The 18,049-nt window shown below is 36.7% G+C and overlaps 1 protein-coding gene across 6 annotated transcripts in view; it reads left to right on the forward strand.

Moving 5' to 3' along the window:
• Positions 1-217: 217 nt before the first annotated feature.
• Positions 218-18,049, forward strand: part of ADAM22 (ADAM metallopeptidase domain 22) — a 146,225-nt gene continuing 128,393 nt past the window's right edge. For 4 of the 6 annotated variants that reach the window (XM_034402345.3, XM_034402347.3, XM_034402340.3 and 1 more), the window contains exons 1-2: positions 348-677; positions 1,090-1,250. In XM_034402345.3, coding sequence (XP_034258236.1) covers positions 599-677; positions 1,090-1,250 — 240 coding nt within the window. In that variant the 5' untranslated portion in view covers positions 348-598. Of the gene's footprint in view, positions 678-1,089; positions 1,251-18,049 lie in introns of all 6 variants that reach the window. The other 2 variants (XM_060684509.2, XM_034402341.3) reach the window with 1 other exon arrangement.

Here is an 18,049-nt window from a genome sequence, read left to right on the forward strand (position 1 = left end):
TACTAACCCTTTGGATTGTTATCACAATTTACAGTATTTGCCCTGCTCTGGCTCCACATTAGCCTGGAAAATAATTTCTCAACTTCACCGAAAACATCCTTGGCATAGGAAAGGAAAATAGTTGGTCTAGCTCGACGTCCCGTCCCCCCAACCCAAATTTAACGAAATGCATTTTTCAGATTCTCCCTCTCTTGCCCTCGCCTCCCACCATACAGACACACTCCCTGCCCAGCTATCGGGTCTCTTTCTCCAGATCGGAGGCAGAGGGATGCAGAAAGGGAGACAGCTCGTCCGACTGTGGATCCCCTCGCCTGGAGCTGAGAAGGAAAGCGAGAAGGGAGGAGCTTGAAGCCTCTGAGATACAGCAAGATACCCAATGCAGTAAAAGCTCTCGACGCGAGCGGAAGCCGGCGGCACACAATGCAGCACTGAGGCGGTGGCGAGGAGGCGCCTCTCCCGCTCGCAGCAGCAGCAGCAGCAGCAGCAGCAGCACCAGCCTGGCCGTAGGAGCTCCCTTCCTTTCCCTTCTCGCTTGTGATCCTCGCTTCTCGCGGGCAGCTCACCTTCCTCCTCCCGCCACTTCTCCCAAGAGCCAGCCATGCACATCGCGGCTTCTCTGCTCGCCTTGATGCTCTGGACCGTCGGAATGCTCTCGAAAGCTCGCTGCGGCCGCGCAGGTAAGAACCTCCTTACCTTCGCCCGGCGGCTGCCGCTGGGAAACGGCTGCCGCTGTTTGCTGGACCTGCCGGGGAAGAAGAGCTCGCCTTGCCAGGAGCTCATCTCCGCGGGTTAGGTGACTCTCGGCGCTGCAATGTGCAGCATCCCAGGCGCCGCCGGCCCGGGAGAGAGGAACCAGGGTTAGCTGCGTGCCGTGTGCGCGTGTGGGAAGGAAGCTCATGGCAAATATCACACACGTAGACACACACTATATGTATGTAAGATGGAGCTGGCCTTTGCTTTCTGTCTCCGAAGTGGAAAGCAACTGCCCCATTTTCCACCCGCGCCCCGTAACCGAGGGTCGTCGTTATGAACCCTTCCGGCTGGAATTGGTTGACCGCTACCGTCTCCCCCCCCCCTCCCCACCCCCAGGAGACACCTTGTTGACTGAGATGGAGAGAAAGGCTGCGGATCGCTTCAGGGAAAGGCAGAAGAGCGTCCCTTTTCGGCTCCTCTATAGTGCCAGTGAAGGCAACGAAACTCCTCATGACCTGCTCGACACTCGCATCGGCCGTAGCTCTGTTGGGAAGCAGGTAAGCGACGCCAGCGGCGGAGTAGGCAGCTAGAGGCCCGCCTGCTCTTTGGGATTTTCTGTTGCCCGGAGACGGGCGCTTGGGAGGCGGCGGCGCCGGCGGACTCTTCCAAAACGCGACTCCGCGCCTGATGCGCCGTGCATAGAAATTGCAGCACGCGGGGAGGGAATGTAGCCATCTATCCACCAGGGAGCGATCCGAGGTCAGCACCCCCCCCCACCTCCCGAAGCCAGGTGTTGTTGTCTGAATGAATTGAGACTGAACTGTCAAAGCTCCTCTTTCTCCCCTGCTGCATCTTGAAGTTAAGAACACTAGAGTCTTTTCATGTATCTAGAGAAATGCATTTAAGGAGGATATGTTGTGTTTTTTTTTAAAAAAAATCAAGATTGAACCTTGGAATTTCATGGCAGGAATGCTATTGGGAAAGAACAAACCTTCAGATTAGAGAAGTATTCAGCATGAATGTGTGTGTGTGTATGTGTGTGTGTGTGTGTGTGTGAGAAAGAGCCTGTTTGTGTCTCTTGTGAAAATGTAACTATCTTCACAGAAATATGCATTTTCAGCAAGATGGAGTTGGACTTGGCAGCAATATACATTTGTCCTACCTAAAAGCAATCCTGGAAGACCTCTGGGTGCTCATTGAAAGCTTTCTCAAGTGCCTCTAATCAATGATTGGCTATGCCTTTCCTAAATTCCAGACAGGATGTTCTCTGAGAGCATTAAACTTCCACAGAAATCTGTGCTTCTTTGAATTACAGAGGCATTCATGATCTCATTTTGAATATAAAATGCTTATGATTTCCTCTCATCTGGAATGTATTTGAGGGCTTAGTTTTTAAGGAAGTTTAAAAGAAAATTTTGATACTCAGAATCCTATTTGAAACCAACTTTTTTTATTTATTCAATCTTCAATCCTTTATACGTTTAACACAAGGAAGTATCAAAATTGAATGCAATTTTCTTTGAAATACTCCCACATAATATTGTGTTGTTTTAAGATTGCAATTCTAAATTAAGTTTGAAAAATAGTCAGTCCCACTGAATGACTACCAAGCTTACCAAGTATTTCATTCCAAGCTTACATAGGATTACATTGAAAGTTAAACCGAATGATTTTAGGATTGTGTAGCTCTTAAAACCAAAGGGAAAGAATGCCTCAACGTGTGTGTGTGTGAACATCCTGTACACAAGTTTTACATTGTGATCCCAGGAAAAGATGCAACTGCTGTAAGAAGGCTGCTATATGAAAAACACTGTGAATGTTGGACAGGCCTAGAACTTATACTAACTCAAAGCTAGTCTAAAAAATTAATTTAAATTTTTCTGTTATAATTAGTTCAGATTTAGTTTGCAAGAGACAAATGTACATGACATTTGTACAAGTCTATTTACTGGGCTAATAAACCCATCAATGATGGACCTAGCCAGAGTAGTCATAAGCTCTTGTAAAATTAAATAAAATAAATCAGGAGAACAAAGAGCAATATGAAACTTTGAAATGTGTCCTCTAATTCTAAACTAATCAAAAAGACTTTGAAATAGAAATAGTAGGACTTGTAAATCCTGTGTCATTTGCAGATTTGGTATGTTTTCATCCAAGTGTGGGGCCCATAATGAAACTTGAAGCAGTCCATTTCAGGTTGATGTGGAGCATGCTCTGAGTAAGATTTTTGAACCAGATATAGATCTATCAAATAACATTGCTACTGTTGCTAGTCAGATTATTTTGACAAATGTTTTGCCATATGGTAGTTAAAATATATAATTTCCATATAATTTCTGCAACTATGTTCATAATTCAGTAATTTAAGTCAATATTAATAACATAAGCTAGGCAGCAGCACATAATGGTGATGGTATGTGAGAAACATCCTAAGAAAAGAGATGCTGCCCAGGGAACAGCAGGTAAGACATAGCCTACTGGGGTTGCATAATAGGTGGAGAAAGAAACTGAGGAGGGATCCTCCTTAATGTCTCACACTGTAAAAGAGATAGCAGGAGACTTGCAAGATTCTGTCAATGCAGCTTTATAATAAAGTAGAGCAGCTCATTTAGTTCTATTTCCTCTTGGTTTATCTGGAAAGGCTGGCATCAGTTTTGCAAGTCTCATAATCTCTTCTGAAAAGAGTTTCAGGAATGGCCTCTGATCCTCAAGGAATTCCTCTACCTGCTGAAGATCTGATCGCTGTGTTGTTGCAATGCCAGCAGCAAGTGACGGCACAGATGACCAATTTGCAGACTGCCATGATACAACTGCAACAGCTGGACAGAATTTGTCTCAACCTGCGGCAGTACAGCAGATGGTAGTTTAGCTAATATTCTTACGTTCCCATGGGAGTTTGAACCTGGAGAAGTTCAGAGGTGACCAGGATCAATTCTGTTCATTCACTGCTCAGTAAGAAATGTTTATGACAGGCAGGCCTGCGGAGTTTTCCACATTGCACCAAAGTGACTTTTGTGTAGAGTTTGCTGAAGGAGGTAGCAGCTATGGGCTATGTGCCCACTTATCTGACTATTCCTCAGGCAGAATCTCTTTGTTTTTCAAGATCTTTCTTACATACCATCACCCAACCTTCAAAAGAAGCTAAACAGGTCAGGTCTAGTGAGTACTTGCATGGGAAAATGAGACCATATGCTAGGTAGGAATTTTTTTTAAAAAATGGAGAAAGACAGTGGTAACACACACACACACTTATCTCTATAATCAGTTGCCTGCCTGCCTGCCTGCCTGCCTGCCTGCCTGCCTGCCTGCCTGCCTGCCTGCCTATCTATCTATCTATCTATCTATCTATCTATCTATCTATCTATCTATCTATCTATCTATCTATCTATCATCTATCACATTTCTGTGGCTGCCCATCTCACATGAAAGTAAAACTTATTGTTGCCAAGAAAATTATGGTACAGGGACATCTCTATGTATTCATCTAGAGCCAAACCTACTTTCATGCCCAAAGCCAAAGATGACACAGTGAAATCCAATCAAGTCCAGTTCTTTATTTGCTTACAACTACTGAATAGAATCTTGCCAGACTAAAGTTATAACTCTCTACCCTAATAGAGGTGTGACTATCCTGAATTTCTTTCTCCCTCCCCAATCAAGCTTGGGACTGTACAGTTTCTTAATTTGAGATTCTTTCTGGAATGCACTGCCTCCTCCCTGGGAAATTGCACTGCTCTTGCGGGAATTACCCCTCCCCCCTTCTCCAGGTGCACATTCCATTACATCAGCTTTCCGTAACCAGATGCGTTCTATGTATATTGAGACTGTAACTCCCAGAATTCTCAGGAATTATTTGTGTGAGAGAAATTATATTACAATTTACTATTGTAGTATAATTTATAATGTATAATGTAATTTGTATTAGTGCAAATTAATTTGTCCTCCCAACACATAGAGAGTATCATATTGGGAAAGCATATCACATCATATTGGGAAAAGCTGCTGTTTTAAATAGCTCCCAATTGAGGTTAACCACAATTTATTATTCAAAATCATATGGCAAATCTTGATTAAAGCAAAGTTCCCATCTCGTTTTTGGCCATGTTCAGTAAAAAGAACAGGGAGAAACTCAGAAAGACAAGATACATTTTGACTTGCTCATGTAATGCTAAACCAGGGTTGGCAACTTTTTCTAACTCCTGAGTATAAAAAATTTGCTAACAATTTCAAGTTTGCTGACAACTTTCATGAGGCTAACAAAATTTTACGGAATTCCAATAATTAACAAAAGGAACTATCTGAGATCTGTAGGCATTCTGGTGCTGATCAGAATGTTACGTTATGGAAACTCATGATCCATGGTCACTTCTTGCAACCCTGGTAGTGTCAGTGAACAATTGTGATTCCTGAAGATTGTTGGTTGGAAATAATGAAATAGGAGTCACCAGATATAATGCTATGACTTAATTCCTTCTTTAACTTTGACTTTAATGCAGCTTTAATTCCCTCCAGCAAGCACAAAATCCACCCCTTTTGAGATACTAGATTTCATTCTTACTTTTTAAACAAAATAGAGGAAAAATATAGCTCCTGAGCACAAAAGAACTGCTTACCCTTAGTATGATTGAATTTGATACTTCACTAATGTAAAGCCCAAGTAAATGGATACCCTAAAACTGGTGTTGATATTTGCTCTTGCATTTACAATGAATGTGCCTGGAGAGATATTTATGCACTTCAGATATTTATTAACCATTATGCTGCTGAGTACTGAAATCTTTATAATACTTCTAATGAAACAGTTATGCAAAAATATTAAAACAGGTTGCTTTAAAAGCTTACTTTAAAATATAGTTTTAGTGCATTAAAAAAATTAGCAGACTTATTAGGACCTTCAGTTCTGCAGAAAGCTTATTCCAAAGGTACTGGAATAAGTTAAGGAAAAAATTTGGCTTCAAGTAGCCTAAGACAAATCTATACTGCATCATTTTACTGGATCTGGATGCTTGTGATGACTTCCTAATCCATGATTTTAGTGGGAATCTCACAGTGACAAAGATAATGCACTTTCATTCTTCTGGGACTATTTCCCCATCTTTTTAATGTATTTATTAAAGTATTTATGATTTATTGAGATTATTTTTTTCTGTTTCTCCCCTATCCGACACTGGGAAGTAGGCATTCTTTAGTTTCTTATCACTGCTGGTCATTTGAGGACTGGAGGGATATGAGTATCAACTTGAAGACTGATGAAGGTTAACCTGTGCATTATATCTCATATGACCAGAGTGTGTATCATGTTGCAATTCACATTTTACCATTTTTCCATCATTACTTTGTACTGGTTGCATATCTACAGACTGAAGAGATGTCCACAAAATGGGGTCAAAAAAATTCACACAATGATCATTAAGATGCTACTGAAAAATCAGGCACAATTCTGATTGAACCATTATTGCCATCATCTTGACATTTTTGACCATACCATATGAATTTCCCTAACAAGAAGATGAAAAAGTTACCCTGGAGGAGCTGAAAATGAGCTTTTAAAAATCGCAAGAAAACTGTGTTTCACTTGCACTTATTTTATCCCTTATTTTATTTTTAGTGCAATTTAAAATTCCAAGCAAGTTGCTGAAAATTGTTGTTTTACTGCTGAATTTTACTGCTGTGATCCTGCAGTCCTATGGATGTCATAAAAATCAGGTTGGGAGATTGTAGAAATCTGTCTTAGATTATTTAGGAAAGCCTGCAGTTTCTCAGACAAGTTTTTCAAGCAACATGAGTAACAAAGAGAGAAGAAAGCAATGGAAAAACCAGACATTTTAATTCAGTTTATTCTCATTTAAATGCATATTCAACCCTGGAAATACTGGTTTTTCTGTTTTCTGCACAATTTATTCCAATTTATTATCTTATTTTCCTGTATTTTAAAAAACTTTTTACTATTTTAAATAATTTGATAATTCATCCAAAGAACATTAGTTACAGTATTGGGTATAATAGATATCTAATAACTACACATTCAAAAGCTATCTCACAATTCAATCAATATAGTCATAATCCATTTTCTATACTACAAGTATGCTTCCATTTACTTGCATAAATTAATTTTGAAAACAAGATTGCAGTTGATGTTTTCCATAGATTGAGGTTGCCTAGAGGAGGATCAAGGTGAAAAACTGAAACAGGCTGATCCTTAGATCTGAATGATCAAGAAGTGATCTATATTTAGTTGAATATTTAAGCTTAGTATTTCCATTAGGAAACAGCAATTTTTTGTCAAGAAACTGGAAAGAGATTGGAGTGGAGCAGCGTATTTGCTGCAGAGATAGCAGATGGAAGAGTTCATTCTCCATCAATTCTCTGGCGGCATTTCAACTTTGTGTGATAGCTTCAAAATGCAGGTGCAAATATTAACTTTACCTGTCAGGGAGAATGTCATGTATTAGTCAGTGCTTTGCGTGTGCATCTGTCTTCTTGACTATATGCAAGCATTAAATGCTTAAAATTGATGGTCATATTCTACCATAAGCAATAATATTGCTTCTATGTTTTCTACATTTGCAGTTAAGTAAATGTAGTCCAGTATTCAGAAGCAAATTGAATGTATGTGTCCTAACTAGCTAATGTTGTGTCAGAAGAAGTGAGATGGTAGTTTTTAGCTGCACATGTTTATAATATTAAGCATAATAATTCTTTTAAAAATATTATAGTCTTTATCATTATCATTTCACAAAGCAATGTGATGCAGTGGTTAAGGGGTTGGATTAGGAGCAGAGATATTCAGATTCTCATCCATCCTTAGCCATGTGAGTTCTTGGAATAACTTGAGAACCAGCCAATCTAATTTCAGATGGTATGGTCTTCAAAAGGGTAGGTGCCACATCAGAAAATAAAATAAATTCTTATTGCTTCTTATGTGGAAATGTAAAAGCAAATGAGTTCCTTATATCGTAAAAGGAAATTTAATCTGAAAAAAGTACAGCAAATTGTGGACAAGATACTTTAAATAATAATAAAAAAATCTTAAATAAAAAAACAAATTGGGAGCTGTAACATTTTGAAAACTTCGATGTGTTCTGTTTACCTTGTGAACAGCCACTTCTTTATAGCTCTTCATTAAAGATGCTTTAATGTTTGTTGCTTGGATTAAAAGTGCTGCAAAGAAATGAGATCAGATACATAGTTGGAATTATGGTAAATAATTAAGAGACATATCTGGAGAATTTAAAACTGTGTGATAACATTTGTTACTCTAATGGAAAAAGTTAACTATGTTTCATATGTAGTACTTGTTAGAAAAGTTCATACTTTTAACTGTAGACCTTATCTGTTACTAACAGCAAAGGCTCCATCTCTATACAGGTAGTCTTCAATTTACAACAGTTCATATAGTGACTGTTTGAAATTACAACAGCAGTGAAAAAAGGATTTATGACTGTTTTTCACACTTATGACCATTGCAGCATCCCCATGGTCATGTGGTCAAAATTCAGACACTTGGCAACTGACTCATATTTATGATGGTTGCAATATACCAGGTTCATGTGATTATCTTTTGTGACCTTCTGACAAGCAAAGTCAATGGGGAAGCCAGATTCGCTTCATTAGTGATACTAGTGTTACTAATTTATCAAATGAAGGAATTCACTTGACAACTGTGGCAAGAAAGGTCACATAATGGAGCAAAATTCACTTAACAACTATCTCACTTAGGAATAGTGGTCGTAAGTCAAGAACTATCTTGTGAATCTTGAGATTGTAAGAAAAAAATTGTTCTCTTATGAAAGCAACTTCTTCTAAGTTATTCAAACTTTTCTGACCTCTGCTGCTTTCTAGTAATTAATTCTAGCAAGGAATAATTTCAGAGGAGTATATGGATCACCAATGTTTCATTTATGAGTATATATGCTGTATTCCATCTTAAAACTAATTTCCGTTTACAGAGAATAACAGATGATAATTTAATACTCTACCTTGTTTTTTCAGTAGAAAGTAGCTTTAAAGTCAGCAAGCTATAATGTTGTTGGAGACATCTTATTTATGAAGGCATAGTAATTATATTTTTATTCCAGATATTTTGTTTAGTGACAACTCTCTGCTTTTCATATTTTCTCTAAATTGGTGACTATTTCTGCTTTTTGTCATGTTTTTATCAATTCCCTAAAGTCTGAATATGAATATGGAAGGTACTGCTGGAAAGAAAAAATAGTGAAATGGGAGTCTGATTTCTCTAGGTCTTTTTGATCCATGTCCACATTTCAAAAATAATTATTCTGGGAGAAATGCAAACAATTTCCATTGTATCTGTCAAGAAATCTAGGGCAAAAACAAAAGATCAGTCCGCAGAATATGCATAATAGTCAAGAAATATATGTCCATCCAGTTAACTCACAGTCCTTTCTCCAAAGCATAGCTTAATCCTTAAACATAATTGAGGCTACTACAGCCAGCTCATGAAATGAAAGGTTCAGTCTGGCAAAAGGATAACTTTATGGACCATTGGTTATATGCAATAGTCATGGCATCTTGGTTTTTCTGATAAATGAAAGGATAGTTTAAAAATATAAAGTAGACTTGGTCTAATGCAATGGATTCATTCATGTTGGGTTTTAGAGAAGATATGAAAATATCACTCTTTAAATTAATTAAAATCTTAGTATTATGTTAGTTTTTACACTGATTAAAATCTCAGTACTGTATTAATCATGTCAAGATTGAGAACAGTATGATCAAAATTTGAACTTTCAGCACATCATGTTGGCTTTACTGATAACATTCTATGGAGACCTGTGTAATAATGTAATAAATGTATAATTTATTTTAATTTTCTGTGAGTCTGTTTTGGAGTGGAAAATTAAGGAGGGAGAGTCTTTGCAATGGTGTTTGCACTTACAGCCTGCATGCAACTTGATATCAAAGCGGCAGTGTCCAGATGAACAAAAATGCATGATTAAATCTGTTATGCAATACAGGCAATTATTTATTAAATGAGTGGCAATTTTATATTGAAGACATGTTGAAAAAGGTTCAGGAATTATAGGGTCAAGAAGAATGTTGCATTGGATTAAAAATAAGTAATGTGGTTTTGGCATTGATCTGTATGTTCTTCAGAGAATGAAAGTTGTCCTGACCAATGTATTTAAAAACATCTCCCTTCTGTCATGTTACAAAGGCTTTAGAGAGCCAAAAATGGTGTTCTTGTTTAAAATCAAATCCAGCTTATTCTCAAGATTAATACAATTCTTACCTAATGAAGCCCTGTATTATAATGTTTGTTCAGTGCAGGAAACTAGTTTTTTACATGTGGTATCAATAAATTTGCAGACTAATTTTTATTAGCGTAAGACTTCCTTCCCATGTTTATTTTAAAAATAGTGCACATATCCACGTACAAGTATTGCCACACCTATGTATCAAACTACCTAAGGAATAACAATGTTCAGCTGTTTATTAGTTTGGCATTCCATAAAATAACCCCATAGAATTATGTAATCCATAACCTGTCACATTTTCTATATAATTCCAAATTCAGTAAAAATGAAAAGTTTTTCCAGGAAAAGCCCATCATAGCCTTCTTTGACTGCCTCCACTAATATTGAATTTCTTTCCAACGCTGGATATGATCTATGGGTAGAACTAATAAAATGGAAAGGATACAGTAATACACATTGCAAATTCAGCAGAGCATAGTACAAGGCTAATTTATAATTTATAATGTGTCACAAAGATACTGATCCTAAATTACTTCTCCACAATTTTGATATATAGAAAATAGGCGAGATAACCATCAATGACTTAGCAGTTGGTAGTGCAGCATGCAATATCTATCTATCCATCCATCCATCCATCCATCCATCCATCCATCCATCCATCCATCCACCTATCTCACTGGAAGCGACTATATAAAAATCATAATAATATTATAAAAACAGATACAATGTACAACATTCATATGTTACTCTTCTTCTTCTTAGTTATTTATTAGTCATATTTCTATGCCGCCCACTCTCCAAGGACTCTGGGCGGCTTACACCAAAGACAGTATACTAAATAGCATATTGCCCCCAACAATCTGGGTCCTCATTTTACCCACCTCGGAAGGATGAAAGGCTGAGTCAACCTTGAGCCGGTGAGATTTGATCCACTGATCTGCTGAACTAGCAGTCAGCTGAAGTAGCTGCAGTACTGCACTCTAACCACTGCGCCACCTCGGCTCTTCTTTGGACCAGGACCAATATTATACTGAGTTATGGAGAACATTTTGGATGATGACAATCAGGTCAGATAATGACTCTATAGTCATTGTAAAACTAATAAAAATGTGACTGTAAATGTCTCATCAAGTTTTGACTCTATCATATCTTAATTAAACTTCACTTTAAAATAACTGTGATTGCCATTGTCAGCATTCAGTTGTGTCCAACCCTCGGCCACTCTACGGATAAGCACTCTCCATGCCCTTCTGTCTCGCACCACCTCCTTCAGATCCTCCATGGTCATCCTGGTGGCGTCCTTTATACTATCCAGCCAGTGGGTACTATGGCGACCCCTTCTCTTTTTTACACTGATCACTCCCAACGTGAGTAACTTTTCGAATGAGTCAGTTCTCACAACATGACCAAAGTATGACAGCCTCTGTTTGGCAATCTTGCCAAGCTTCCAGTTATATTTTTGGTGAAGTTTGGTCTAGGGTTTCTTTCTTCGTTATTTTTGCAGTGCATAGGATGTGTAATAGTTGCCTCCAGCATGTACCACAGTTCAAAGGCAATCATCCCAGTCCTAGCTGCCTTTTTCAGAGCATGTTTTGCAGCCATAAGTAGCAATTAAAAAATTATTGCATTAACTAATCTGATTTGGTTACAAGGCTGATGCCTTTACTCTTCCAGATGTTATTCATGCCAGACATTTCAGTTCTTCTAAGTGCTATATACACCTTCTGATCTCAGAGTTGTCACTTTGTCAATTTTAGAGCCCAGGAAGATGAATTCTTTTACCATTTTGATAGTCTCATTGTCAATCTGCACTCTGGCCTGTGTGTTCTCTGCAGTTGTCATTATCTTAGTTTTCTTGATGTTAAGGTGCAGTTCAATTTTTTCACTTTCATCTTTGACTCTCTGGATTAACCATTCTAAATTCACCTTACTTTCCACAAGCAAGGTTGCATATCGGAGGTTGTTGATATTCCTACATCGATTTTAATCCCAATGGTAGATTCATTCAAATGGGCATTTCTCATAACAGTTTTTATGCACATGTTGAATAGTGTAGAGGTGACAGGATATAATCTTGCCAAATGTCCTTTTCAATTCTGAACCATTTTGTTCTCCATATTCCGTTCTTAAAGTGGCTGCCTGACTAGAGTACTGAATGAGTGAATGAGCTGAATGTAGTGAGATGATGTTTCCAGATCTTTTGAGGCAGTTTCAGAGCTTGTCATGGTCACCACACTCGAACACTTTTGTACGATCAATGAAGCTCATATAGAGGTTTTTTTGGTATTCCTTTGCTTTTTCCATCATCCAACGTAGATTGGCAATATGATCACGTGTTCCTCTTCCTTAAAAAAACTGCTTTTACATCAGGCAGTTTTCTGTTGGCGGTTGGATTCAAACATTGCTGGATTATTTTCAAGAGAATTTTACTGATATGTGGTATCAAGCCCACAGTTTGGTGGTTCATATCACTTTTTTTTTGGTATTGGGATAAATGTTGATCTTTTTCATTCTTTTGACCACTTCCGTATACTTTGGCAAAGCGCTGTCAGTGCTTTTGTTGGCAGTGGTATCAGCAACTCTGTAGGAATTCCATCAACTCCTGAGGCTTTATGGTTAAGCAACTGATTGTGTGCCCACACTTCTTCCTCCAGGATATCTGGTTCCATTTTTGGTAGGTCAGCTTCTTCTCTTACAGCTTGGTCTTATTTTTTGTTTGTGTAAAGTTGTTCTGCATATTCCCACCATCTTTCTCTGATTACTTGTTGGTTCCTGTCCATCAAGTCCTCTGACTATAGCTTTTCTTGACATAAACGGGTCTCTGGCCTTCTTTACATACGTGAAATACTCTGTTGTACGACCTCTCATGGCTGCTTCCTCTAATTTCTTACATTGCTCAGTCCAGTATTTTATCTTTCTTGCCTCTCTCTGGAACTTTGCATTTAGTCTTCTCATTTCTTCCTGTCTTTCTGGTGTAACCAATGGCTTTTGCTTTCCTTTTCTCTTTTGCAGTCTCTGTTGTACCATATGATATCCATCTGGCGTATTTTGCTGGTTTTTTTTGTGTATAATATGTTCTTGAGCTACTTTGGTGACGGTTGTTTTTATTTCCTCCCACAGCTTAAAATAAATAGTTCTATTCAAAACATTCGTTTGATTTTACCTATGTCCACTTTTTCATATATCCTCTTTGTCAATTTTATTATCTATTCTGCTTGGGTAGTAATCCTTCCATTGACTGATGGAAATTTTTTGGCTAAAAAAGAAGTCTGTTTTGCTTTTTCTAGAAGAAAGCTTAAAGAATTTAAATTTACATTCATATTATGAACATATGTCAACATAATCTAATTTTAAGTCTTATTCCTTCTTTTTTATTTGTTTACTATTCACGGTTGTCTTTTGAGCTGTCTTAGATACTTGCAATACTCTTAAGGAAATCATTCATTTAAGGGTTGTAGCAAACATTCATGGGTATTCTTCAAGAAGAGGGCATCTCATCCATTCCATTATTTGTATTTGAAATGTTCAGATGGAAGATATTTTCGTTTAGGATAGTGGACCTAATTACTTAAAACATACTAAGGAAGAGTAACTTTATTATTTTAGGTTTTCCACATATTTGTCCTTGCCGGTCCATTGATTTCACATGGAGAAAAACATAACACTAACACGGATGCAGTGAGAAAAACCTGGTTTTATAGAACTCTGAAATAAACGTCTGCCCCTAGGGATCTCAGTGTTTTAAAAAGACATTGTTGTGCAAAAGTATTTTAATATGACCTTGAATCTCTTCATTATAAAATTATATTTTTGGAAACTTAAAAAAAAAGATTGTTCATCTAAATTAGTTGACCTGAATTCTTCTGTTTAAAACAAAAACAAATAAAACCACCTTCAAGAAAAAAAGTACTACAGTATTTAGATTGATGGTATACAATGAATATAAACTTCAATATTAAAGAAAGAAGGTTCTGTTTGTTTGTTATTAATAGAGCTGCTGTTCGCCATACAGTTGGACACACACATGGAATTGAAGAGTTCCATATGGCAGCCATCATTGTGTGTGGAGCCTTTGATGTATAGTGATTAACTATATTTGGCGTGCTTTGCTTTTAATGTTGCCATATTTGCTGTGGAGATAATTTGTCTATGGTAACAGTTCCAAAACTGCTTAGATCAAGTGGTGAGTGGTTGCACACATAACAGTCAGCCATGTGATGACAGCCACTACATGGAAATGACACATTTGCATGGTGACTGTGACTGCACACAAATCCCTTAACAATGGCCAAACCTATAATTAAAAACTGTACTACAGAGCGGTACTAGGTTTAAGCCATAGTTTGCCAGAGAATTAATTATTTCCAGAACTCAAGAATTATCTGGGAATGCCAGTTATGAAAAAAGAATTATACATGATTTAGGTTCTAGAAAATAACTGACGGAGCATGCAGGGGAAGAAGTTTCGAAGGAAGACAGAATATATTTGTCATAGGATTTATGTTCTTATTTCTTTCATTCTTTTTCTCTCACCTGTGTTGTGCAACAGTAGACTTGACATTTCTATGTGGGATGAAAAAAGATATCATATGTCCTTTTTATTGAAACAAATAACTGGTTTCAGGAGGTTGCTTCTGACTTGGCTAAAACTAGATTTCACACTACTTAGCTTTTGCCAACGTTGTGTAGTAAACATTATTTTGGTTGTGATGAGCTTCCTTACTATATGTGTTGAGAAACAAATCTTGAATTTTTTCCTAAAAGCCAAATGGATAGAATTGTTGTATTTTAATTATTTTATTCTTGTAGTTATTGCTGTTTTGATAGATCTGGACATGGATGGAAATAGATCAGTATCTGGTTGTGTAATGTTTAATTTTCAGTTGTGTGGGTTGAAGATTTGGACAAAGTCTATCACATAGTGTCTCAATCTGTTTCCATCTTTATTTATGAAATCTGCCAGGGGTGGGTTGGAAATTTAGACCTCCGAATTGATTCATACATTCTTCAGTAGGCATTATTAGGTTCATAAGGAGAATTTTAATTATTAAAAATAATAGGAATACTGTGCTTTACTTGCTAATTTTGGGCAAAGTGTTAGGGAATGCAGAGGTTTATCAACTGATTCACTGTGGAATTATTCTAATTATTTAGATACATTCTAATTTAGTTTCTGACCTACTTTGGGGCGGAGGCTGCTTCAATTGTTCTGGTGGATGACATGAATTGGGAAATTGAATCCTTCTCTAGATCTTATCTATTAACAATATATCTGCTTGAAAGACCCAGTATTGTGGTGATGCCAGCCCTTTCTGGAAAATTGTTCAACAATACAATCAAAGCTTTGCCACTGTTCATGTTTTATATTATGTTAGGTTATATTATTTATTTATTTTATTTATTTTTCATATTTGTATACCGCCCTACTCCCGAAGGACTCAGGGCGGTGAACAGCCATAATAAATACAAATACATATAGAAGTTAAAAACTATTAAGAATTTATTATAATAAATTGTTGGAGAAAATCAACTGGTTAATGATTAAGATACATTTATTTGTTTATCAAATTTATATAGATACCCATCTCACTAAAAGTGAACGTGGGCAGTGCACAACAATAAGATAAAAACAACCCACTTGCCAAAAAATTTATCACCAGTCCAATTTATCTCACAGGATTATTATGAAGTAGAAAAAAATTACCAGAGATTCCCATATATACTGTCCTGATTCGCCTCTTGTCTTAGCAACTGTATGGATTTTTTTAACCCTTGTCCAGAGACTGATTTGAAATTAAATGAGTTACAGTGGTTAGCTGTATTAATGTAACTGCTCATCTCAAGTAGAGACTTTAGATGGTTTAAAACATTTTTAAAAAATACAAGCACATTATATATGAAACATAAATAACAGACAAGAAGACAGAGCAATTTAAACAAATAACAGCTATATCATAGATTTTAATTAACATTCTTTTAAATATAATTTTATTAAAAACTAATACAAACTAATATAAAACAAGAAAAAATGAAACCTAGAAGAGAGCTAAAAGTCCAGAAAGTGACAGAAAGCAAAAAGGAAAGAAAAAAGATATAAAGAAGTGTCTTCCCATCTTCTTTATACTAGTTACAAGTAATGTAAAATTAAAAATTTATCTCTGATTATTAATAAAATATTTAAAATATTTTAATATTTTAGATATTAAAATATTTTTAAAAATAAACATATGTGTAAGAAAGCAACTGATTTTTCTAGAAATCATTTTATAGTGAGAAAAATAGTTAAGAATGCTTTTTATCTGTGTAGGATCCTGGTTAGCATACTCAACCTGAGTAAGATAGACATTACCTCAGTTATTAGCCCTCCAAATATGTTGGATGTCAATATCTATCATCCACTGTCAGCCTGGCCACCTGCAAGGCATGAGGGAATTATAGTCTGAAATATCTGAAGGACAATTGGTTGCCTAGACCATGGTTTAGTCTAGCCTTGGAAACTCACAGGATAACCTTGGTCCAGCTACATTATCTCAGCCCACCCTATTTCAATTTGTGATAGAATGAGGATTTCATGTTAAAATTAGGATTTCTATCTAAGATGCCTTGACTTCCAGCAAAAAGTTGACTTTATGAAATTCAAAATAATCTGTGACTGTATTTTATGCAGGACTATTCAGAAAGATGAATTGGATGCTGCTGCAAATTGTCGCTGGGAGTCGGCATATTTGTGGTAGGCATTGTATCAGCTGATCTGTTCGTTGGAATTTTTCTGGAACCAATTTCAGTCCTGTTGTAGTTTTTTAAAGGTTTGGATCTACTTATTTGAAGAATACATATATTCATATTACAGGTGGTCTTCACTTAATGAACATTCATTCATTCAGTGCACATTCGAACTTGCAATGATGCTGAATAAATAGCACTTTCAACTGGTCTTAGAAGTTCCAGCTGCTGCAGCATTCCTGCAGTCATATTATCATGACCCAAGTGGTTGAGGTCTGGCTTGCAATTATAATGTCATGGATTCCTATGGTCACATGGTTATCATTTGTGATTTTCTTTCCGTGTTTCCTACCACTGTGTGTATGTTGAGATTTTCCAAGTCTTCTACAACCAGTTAAAGATTGTGATAGCTTTGATCTAGAAAAAAAAAGCTCTAATGTTATTCTTTTTTTTTTTATAAAAAGGAACAATTTGGAATGCTCATTTCTTATAGTGGCACTAAAATTAATAATTGGAAACAGGTGGATATCTCCCTGGAAATCTCCCTGGCCAGATTGAATGGCATTAGAATTGAGATAATAATGGCTAAGAATTTGAGCTATTTTTCTTAAGTTGTGAGCCAGATGATCCAAGTGATAAAAACATATTATGCCACTGCGCTACTCTTAATTACTGACATTTCTAAAACAATGAAAGAGCAAACATTAAATCTCATGTTACTCAGTAACATTCACCCCCACCCTCCAAAAAAGTATGGGATCAATTCTGCTTCTTAAGAAATAAATACCTTAGTCAATTTCTGACCATTAGCTCAGATAGAACAAATGTAACTTTCATGATTTATAGGTACCTGAAATAGATTTCAGATCTTTAATGTTGCTCTTAAATCTATGTTACCATCAGTTTGACACATTTTACTTTAGCTCAATTCCTAGCAAAGCTTAAAGTGACATTGTTAGTCATTAAAGACATGGAACAAATGTACTATGTGAAGCGCTTCCTGTTTTTTGTGATATATTTCTTCCTTTCAATAGACAGAAAATGAAGATAGTGCCAGTTTTTGGCATGTATTTTCATGCTACTTGAAAGCTGTATGATATGAGAAATTTGTGAGAAACTAATTAAAAATCGGAATCTGATTGCAATAACAAGTCTGCTAGCTTAAGCCTAACCTCTTAATTGGTTTTTTCATGGACTTTTAACTATTATTAACCATTACTTGTTAGCCTTGCTATGAAATAGCACGCAGAGTTCTTGGGAGCATAACTGAAATATGGGTATGATTATTTGGAATGATAAAAATGTATGTATTTGTGGTTTCAGTACATGGGTTATACGAATACTTGAGCTGTCAAGTTTTTCAAAGTATTGGCAAAATGATGTCTTGAGATTTTGGCAAGGCATAGAAGAAGCTT

The sequence above is a fragment of the Pantherophis guttatus genome, chromosome 4 (assembly GCF_059756535.1).
Source record: "Pantherophis guttatus breed Tessera chromosome 4, ASM5975653v1, whole genome shotgun sequence".
NCBI classification, from domain to species: domain Eukaryota; kingdom Metazoa; phylum Chordata; class Lepidosauria; order Squamata; family Colubridae; genus Pantherophis; species Pantherophis guttatus.